The sequence below is a fragment of the Apium graveolens genome, chromosome 4 (genome assembly GCF_009905375.1).
Source record: "Apium graveolens cultivar Ventura chromosome 4, ASM990537v1, whole genome shotgun sequence".
In the NCBI taxonomy this organism is placed as follows: domain Eukaryota; kingdom Viridiplantae; phylum Streptophyta; class Magnoliopsida; order Apiales; family Apiaceae; genus Apium; species Apium graveolens.
In genome coordinates this window covers 308,131,805-308,140,538 of record NC_133650.1, presented here as the reverse complement: position 1 = coordinate 308,140,538, position 8,734 = coordinate 308,131,805, and the positions used below count along the sequence as shown (strand labels likewise).

At 32.3% G+C, this 8,734-nt stretch overlaps 1 protein-coding gene across 2 annotated transcripts; it reads left to right on the top strand.

Annotated features, from left to right (window-relative positions):
* Positions 1–256: 256 nt before the first annotated feature.
* LOC141721609 (uncharacterized) lies at positions 257–7,623 on the top strand. Of its 2 annotated transcripts, none has more exons than XM_074524597.1 (8): positions 257–647; positions 757–872; positions 963–1,038; positions 1,556–1,584; positions 1,883–1,976; positions 6,178–6,267; positions 6,371–6,563; positions 7,060–7,623. In XM_074524597.1, the coding sequence occupies exons 1-8, from the start codon at positions 501–503 to the stop codon at positions 7,416–7,418; spliced, it is 1,104 nt and encodes a 367-aa protein (XP_074380698.1). In that variant the 5' UTR covers positions 257–500; the 3' UTR covers positions 7,419–7,623. The 2 variants fall into 2 exon arrangements, with proteins under 2 accessions (XP_074380698.1, XP_074380697.1); XM_074524596.1 differs by having other exon boundaries at positions 7,045–7,623.
* Positions 7,624–8,734: the final 1,111 nt, after the last annotated feature.

Here is an 8,734-nt window from a genome sequence, read left to right as displayed (position 1 = left end):
ATATAAATGCATTACATTATTATATTAATATTAAAATTTCAAAATTATATGATTAAATCTTAATTAAAAAATTATCTAATTATTATTAGTAAATAATTAAAAAAATACTAGTATGTGTAGGGCGAATATTCAGGCGGTTCGGTTCAAAAAATGGAACAAACCGAAAAATTAAAAACCGAATATTTGATTTTTTCAGGAACAAACATACTTAACATAGGTCATGAACCGAATCAGAACCGAACCGAAATTGCATGATTTGGTCCAGTTTTTCGGTTTGGGTTCGGTTTTACTCGGCCCCAGCTATGCGCAGCGCGAGCTGGTTAATCGGCTAAATAAACGATGGAGGCCGGCGGGTTTAGGGTTTAAAGTTTAAACCTCAGTGACCCCGAATTGACACCTGATCTGTAATCGCAGTACTTTGCTACTCTCTGCCTGTGTGAGTCTCTTTCAGGCACACATACAGTATAATAATAAATAAAATAATAATAATATATAGAATTATGGATTCAGAAACTGAAAGCTTGGAAGAGGCGAGATTAAAGTCATTGATAAAAGAGCTGAAGCTTGAATATGGCATTCTTCAGAAATTGGTTTACAAAAACAAGAATCAGCATCGCCGCTCCTCCTATTTTCAATATCTTCTAAAGGTAACACATACATACTACTCAATTCATTTATCCAGTTTTTTTACTTGTTTTTTTTGTATTCGAATTACAACCGCCCCGCCCCCTATTAATTTAATTAACATTTTTGCAGGTAACAAGGGATTTGAGGCTGTTGCTGCAATCAGCTGACTTGGAACACACATTCAACTCTTCATTTCTAGTTATTCATGGCAAAAGACCCAGGCACAAGGTCCAACTTCTCGAGAGGTGCCTACCATTTTACCTTTCTCATCTTTTTAACCCTATATATATATATATTTCATCCATTGTATTAAACTTTCAATATGGATGACACAGTTTAAAGAGAAGAAAATGTCATGGAAACCATACTTTCTTAGATAGACTTCTCGGAATTGCTCGCTTATTATCGCAGGTTTTGTCATCCTTTTATTCTTTCCTTCCTCAATATCATTCTGCACCCACTACTGTTATATGAAGTACTCCATTTCAAAATATTTGACTTATTTTAATAACTCAGTTAAACTCATCAACAAATTTCACTTTGTTTTCATTTATATTTAAATATTAAAATAATGAATTGCTTGAATATTACACTTGCAAGTTATCTACAAATAATAATCCTCATATATTATGATTTTTGTCCATGTAATTTGAACTTTGTCATTGGAAAATATAATCCCTAGACTAGCATCAGTTTAAGGTTGAAAAAAGGTTGTAATTACAAATCTTGGGACTTGGTAGTTTAAAGTTTAAATTATTGGATGTTATCAAGGTTCTAGAACAAAATAGTTCAAAGTTACAGGGTTCATACTTCATCTTAGCCTGAGTTATTTGTTAGATAGAACATAATGAACCATAAAAATTCAGAGCCGATTATTAAGCCAATGGTGCAGGCAGCTATGTAACATGTCTTATCTCTTTCTTTGCAGATTATTGAGCCGATGGTGAAGGCAGCTATGTATCCTTTATTTGGTTATTGATTTTTTTTGGCCTTTAAAATTCTAATTTGTAAACAGCTGGAATTTTAAATCTTTTCGGAACTCACAACTTTGAAGTGTTATTGATTATCGAGCTCCTTCCACTGTTTACAGTTAGTATTCTAAAGCTCCAGTATATCTTTTACGGATATAGATACTAGTACGTGACTCTGTGCGGAGTGTTGTTGTCTGCATACATCGTCAATCATGTATCATGTATCAAAATCTATTACAAAAATATGCACACCTTTATGTTGTTTCCTCATTAACCACTGACAGGGAGATATCTGCTTTGATTGCTCGATCATTTTTCATGGGATTTTCTCTAGCAATTATGGCTTTGCTCGCACGTCTTCGAGTTTTAGTTCAGCAAGTAAGAACCTTTCATTGTTGATACATTATATATACACGAGTTTGTGATATCTTGACCCATGCTTAGTTTGTCAAATACTGATCTTTTTGAAAATCATTATCCATTGTTTTTAAAGTTAATCTAGTTTTTAATTTGGAAAAAAAGATTAGCTGATTTTTGATATAGATAATTCTTGTACAGTAGAAGATATATGTGCACTAGGAACAAGAAAGATGATTTGTAAGAAGAACAAGGATAATAGACTAGGCCTGCAGGATAAATATATTCCCAGTGATAAAAGTGAACTTAAAAAAAAGTTTCAAAATGCATATTAAAAACCAACTCCCTGGACAATGAAAATGAGTTGATTAATGCTAAACTTAAGGTAGTTCGCGACATGCGTCTTTCATGGTACATGTCATGACTTTGATACTCTATTTGGCATAAGCAAGAGCTTCTTCTGGGTTATAGGACAGATTTACGATGGATAATCTTGCATGGTTGATTGGCGACTGGTCCCGTGATGCAGGATCTTTGTTTTAGGTGTATATAGTTTATGTGGAATTGATTAAGCGAAGTAAAATTTTGGAAATAGAGATTAAAGTAAAATAATACAGAGAAAGGAAGATGTAAAATTACGCCTCCTACCTTGATTTCCGGGCCCACACCAAGTAAAATTGGGGGGTCTCATATCTAAAAATATAATAAAACTGAAATTAATTAGAGTTTACCTTCTAAAACTTGTTACAAACTGCTCAACACATTTAAATAAATTTTCCTGTGATCGGGACTATAGTTGTATGAACAGTAATTATATTATACACTTACAGTAAAACCTCTGTAAATTAATACTCGATTAATTAATAATCTCTCTAAATTAATAATTTTGTCCAGTCCCGACTTGGGCCAGTTCAAAAAATGATCAATTTCGATAAGATAATAAGATAATAATTTTTTTGAAAACCCTGTATAAAAATATGGTCCCAATAAAACTATAAATTAATAATTCCCTTATATTCATAAAAATATAGCTATTACATCTTTGTAAAATATGATTCAATTGTAGTTTGCTTTTTCATATAATTTAAATCAACATGAAGCTCATCCCTAATCTTCCTTATTGCATCCAAAAGCTCGGGTGTGGTGCTTTCATGTTGCATCAAAAAGTTATTAAGCATTTTTGATGCCTTGAGTGCTTCTTTACGTGTAACCGGCTCCAACGGTGTTGTATCGTCTTCAAGATCATCTTCAACACTATTTTCAAGGATGATGTTTGCAATCTCTTCTATACTCTGGACCTCGGAACATGATTCATTTTCACCCGGATAATCTAAGAAGTTATTAACATCCATTTTATTACGATAACCTAGATCCTTAATCATCACCTCAAGTTCATGAATGTATTCTTCCGGAGTTGTATGTTCATTTAAATTGCTCGAAACTTCATCTATGGAACGAATTTTGCAATGTTGAAAGCACCTTGCTATTGACTCTTGTTTTACATTTGTCGTCCACGTCGCGACTGCATAATTGATAGCATCCAAAACATTAATCTTTCCTGGATCAGATTGTCCCAACTCATAACCTTCTAATAACCCACGATAAAATCTCCTGCGATAGTGCATCTTGAAAGCTCTTATAATTCCTGCATCACAAGGTTGGATTTTTGAATTAAGTATAAAATATAAATTGTACAATTCATTTTATTTAAATTTATGTGAATAAAAATTTAATCAAAAGTTAATTTTGTTTGCTACCGAAAATTCTCTATAAATTAATAATTATTAATTTATCGATTAATTAATACCTCTCTAAATTAATAGAATTCTCCGGTCCCAACTATATTAATTTATAGAGGTTTTACTGTATATTTCATCGACTTAATAGACTAAAAGGGACATCACTTACTCTGTCCAGTTCCCCTACGCCGCCCACCCCACTCATTGTATGAAAGATGAAGAGGGATTTTATAAGAGACAGAGAGACATGAAATTTTATAAGGTGGTTTGGCTTTTTAAGATGGTTTTGGGATTTGTTTTATATGGGCCGAGTCCGTCGCGTGTCGATCGCGTTTGCGTGCCGACACACCACATGGCAAGTCGGACACGTACTCAGCCGTCTCGGTGCCGATTCGCCTTGTCGGCACATACAACAGTCTTTTTGGAGTGTCCGTGCTTCCTAGATTTCAACTCAATCACTAAGCTTAAAATATGTTGCATGACTGTTAACTTTCTTTCTGACTTTAAACAAAAATCTATTAATTTTTACATGTCCTTTTCTAGTTAGGCACCCAAGTAACAAAATTACCTGTTCAATTAAGACCCGATCCACTTGCTTAAATCAACCTAATGCACTTCATCACTATCTTTACACACATACACACCATGAATAGACATCTTATATATACAACTAAGCCTTGTATATCTATTAAACACCACTATGGAATGCCCACCATCCGCCTCTCACCCATTTATACATTTTAATCAAGACCACCATTTGACGTGGAACGAATAAAGAATTAATATATATGTTATTAATTACTTTGTATTTTAAGTGTAGAGATAAATATGTATTTATTTATATGTGTTATTTTTTGGGGTTCAGAGTTTATTAAATAAATAGTTTATTTTAATAAAGCTCAATACTTGTAGGCCATAGTCCATTAGATGTTCTCTATATATTGATGATGTAATCCTTAAATTCTTATTAGACTTTGATTATTAGAATATTCTTGAATATTGCCATCACATTTAGGTTCTTCAAATGTAAAAAAATAAAAATTTAGCAAAATAATAATACTAATATACTAAATTATACATGAAAAAACATCCTGGCATCGGTAAATGCATGAGACATAAAACAGATTTTACTTGTTTTTCATCCCCAGATTAATTTAGATGGATTTGAAGAAATTTATACATTTCGTAGCTTCATATTCACAACATTAAAGTTACCCCTCTTTATACCATTATCTCTTCTTTGGTACATGTTGATTGTGTTGTGTAACTTGGCTTGAGACTTGTGGTTTATAAATCGTACCATATGTGTGTGTATGTGTATATATATTATATGAGACTTGTGGTTGATTGGAATATTGGGTTTAATTTAGTTACTTATTATATGCTAATTTGATTTTAATTTTGGGAGATAATGGCAGAAAAGGAAGAAGGTAAAATTGATCTTTTGAGTCAATTTTACTGGGAATTGTTGGGTACCCTTAGTAAGATTGGATTTACCATCTCAGCAGTCTAATATGCCTATTTTAAAAAGATTAGCACACCACATCATTTTCAATTTATTTCGTTAAATGAATTGACGACAATTACCTTACAAGTTTCTTACAGTTCAATGAGTTGATGAGTTGATGACAGTTATCTATTTACAAATTTTCAAACAATTGTAATTTTATTTATTGAATAGAATTAATTGCTTATTTAATTGAGAATTGTTTCTCTCTTGTTATCTTGGCTGCGATCCTAACAAACTTATCTTCTGCGGTTGAGAAATCCAAGGGTTTTGATTTTTCTTCATTTGGTTCGTCTTCAGGCTTGGATTTTCTGCGGTTAATCCACATTTATCTATCCTTTGACTTGTTTTTAACCTTGTCCTTAACCCTTGTCCTGCATCAATAACAAAATTATAAAAGTTTGACAAACAAATTTGTGCATCGCAAGTAAAAACCTGTCTTGTTTTTGCAAAGTGTAAATGTAAAATGACTATGAGGTTGGGGCACTATCAAGTTTCCATATGAGATTCTCAACAATGTAATCTTTATTAAAAATGAAGCAGGTACTCCAATTTAACCACTTAAACCACCAAGCAAGCTAGAGTTAAGTGGGCTGTGTTTTAATTTAATCTGAAGTTTGCTATTTGGTTGTTTATGTAATAACTGAAAGTGGTTAATAAGTTGAATTTTGAGAAGTACTGATTCTGTACTTTGATTTATGCAATTTAACTCGATAAAAATAAATATATTTCTTTATAGGTAACTTTAGTACTTTTTTGCTATTTTGTTATGTTCTTACATTTTAAGTTATATATGGACCTAAAAAATATTCAAACTTCTAGTAACTTATTAGTAAAAATATACTTTTTTACCTGTAAGTATTTAAAACTTTAGGTGTAACTTATCTTGAGAACCTTGTTGTCCTTCAACTTGCTTGGTGGAAGTAAGTACGAAGCATGTTTTGCTTCTCCTTGACACTGTTTATTTGCTTTTCAGATGTTGCTCGATGTTGTTTCAGTATTTAACACAGTTTCTTCTCTCTCGAGGAAGGAGCAGTCGGTGAAACTGACTCAAGATGGACTGGAGGTATATCCGCATTCTGCATTTTTGCAAATGCATTAACCTTTTGGTTCAGATTTCTAGATGTGGTTTTGTTTTTGGCAATCTAAGTGCTTAAACGTTTCTGTAGGTTTATAGAGATCTTTACCCTGCACGAGAGCAAGCTGTTTACTTAAATTGTGTTTGGAAGACAGATAAGTTTGTGTTATCTGAGAATGTCAGTGAACGTGTGGACACAAATGAATACGTGGTCCTGATAGATTATCCAGGGGAGGCATCTACAGTACAGTATCAGTGCATTGAGACTTTGCTAGGAGATACAGGTAGCAAAGGTTTTCCATATGTTCTTTCAGCTGTAATTCTGAGGCTGTGTAGGGATATTAATTATTATGAATTTTTTAAGCCAGGTTACTAAATCAAGCATACACAATATATCCCACTTGGCTATTTGCCTGAAGGCTGTTGGCTTTTGAGAAATAAAATCGTACAGTATTGAATTTTTTTTTATAAATTAAGGAGGAGGTATAAATAAAAATTTTGGAATTAATAAATCGTAGATGTATTATAAAGCAGAAATATTGGCCAATTAGTTCCTAGTATTAATATGCATAGTCATCTATTATGTGGAATTTTTAGAGATGATTCTATAAGATTAGGTAAATAAGTGTGTGTAAATTGCTAGCAGCTGGGTTACTGTATAATAAATATAAGTTATTAGGCCGATAATGGCACTGGCCTTCTCTCATTATCTAAATTTATAGCAAAAAATACTTTGGATTACTAATATACTCATCTGTGTGGAAGATGAACCTGTAACAGCTGATCAAAGCTTGACTTATGAACAAGGGAGTTCTGACATAAAGGGAAATAATCAACGTTTCTTGGAGGGTTCTACTGATAGGACTAATGATGGTAAGCTAGTCAGCGATGTTAGAGAAGGGCAATGTTTTGCAGGCGTTGAAGCAATTTGTAGCGAAAAACGTCTGTCTGAAGGTGCCTGGCTTAAAAAGAAATCTGAATCAAGGAATAAAGTTGCCTTTGTATCTGTAAAGATGCCCGTAACATCCGCACAAGATGCAGTCATTCCTGTCAAGGACATTGAGAGTTGTAGTGGTAACACAGCAGAACCAGCTTTCCGTTTAATTGCTGATGGAAACTTAAAGAAAAGTCTGTTGTAAAATTTGGTTAAATTTATAGGTGAAATGAGTGCTAGTTTTGTTTCTCTATCGTTTGTTGATTTGCACTCTTGGAATCTTGATTTTAGAGATTTTAGAGATGGAACCTTGGGAACTAGCGGTGTTGCAATTTTTGGGTTGTGGAAATTTGCCCAACTGATTGTATCTCATAATCTCAGATGTAATGGAAAAGTATTTTAACTAAAAATACTTTAGTAAATAAATAGAAATAAGAAAGAACTAAAATAACAGACTGAATTTCATTTATAGCAAGTATTTTAGGTAATAATTTGCAAAAATAAGTAGAATATCTATGTTAATGTTTTTTATGTGTCTTGTCGAACTGTGCATTCGCGCGGTAATGCAGAAAATTGTGAGAAAATACCATACGTCAAAATGCGTATACAGTTTATGCACAAAACATAAAGCATCGCGAGGAGTTTGAAGTTTAAGGAATCTCCTGCTGAAGATTTGAGAAATTGAGGCTGCTTAGCAGGAGAACACGTAAAATTATTTACAGGATTTTTTTAGTTTGCTTATCAGTTGCTACTTTTATTTTGAGTGCGTTGTGTTATACTGATTGTTAGCGATTACTATTTGTTCTTTTATTTTGTATTCGTTGAACTGCGATTTGGGGCATTTGGGTGTTTATTGCAAGTCGTATAATCTTTAAGCAAACAAAAAGAGGAAGGAATGTAAATAGTTCAAGAAATGTAAAAGAATAAACCTAAAAATTTAAAAGGATATATTTACACTTGTGAAATTATTATTTTATTTGTGGTGTAAAGTTCTATGGAGTCCACCTTTTAATTGGAGTCCTCGGAGACTATCTATGTTCTGCAAATAAAATATCTTCCAAAACGTGTTATCTTACAAAACATGTTTCACAAATATCATTAATTCAATAAAATCATGCAAATCTCATATATTTACAAGTATAATATATCTGCAACATGAACATTTATGTTTTGCAAACTAAGCATTTTTTGTAGAATAATATATTTTGCAACGTTTTACTTGTAAAATCTGTGCAATCTGCAAGATTTTCAATAAAATTGTGATATTTCTAGAATATCATTCGAAAAATAATACGTTTTGCAACAATTTAAGCTATATTTTATTTGCAGAACATATATGGACTCTAAGGACTCCAATGAAATAAGAGACTCAATAGAACCTAACCCTTTATTTGTGATGTTAACCGAAATGAACGACAAGACATCATTTATAACGAAAAATAAAATTTAGCATATTAAAAATTTGAGAGTAATTGGAGTGAAAGTTTTATACTTCCTCCGTCCCTTTCAATTGTTTACATT

Coding starts and splice junctions, on each gene's coding strand:
- LOC141721609 (XM_074524596.1), top strand. CDS start 501: ATGGATTCAGAAACTGAAAGCTTGGAAGAGGCGAGATTAAAGTCATTG. Junction 873..962: donor AAGGTCCAACTTCTCGAGAG/GTGCCTACCATT, acceptor TGGATGACACAG/TTTAAAGAGAAGAAAATGTC. Junction 1,977..6,177: donor TTCGAGTTTTAGTTCAGCAA/GTAAGAACCTTT, acceptor TTTGCTTTTCAG/ATGTTGCTCGATGTTGTTTC.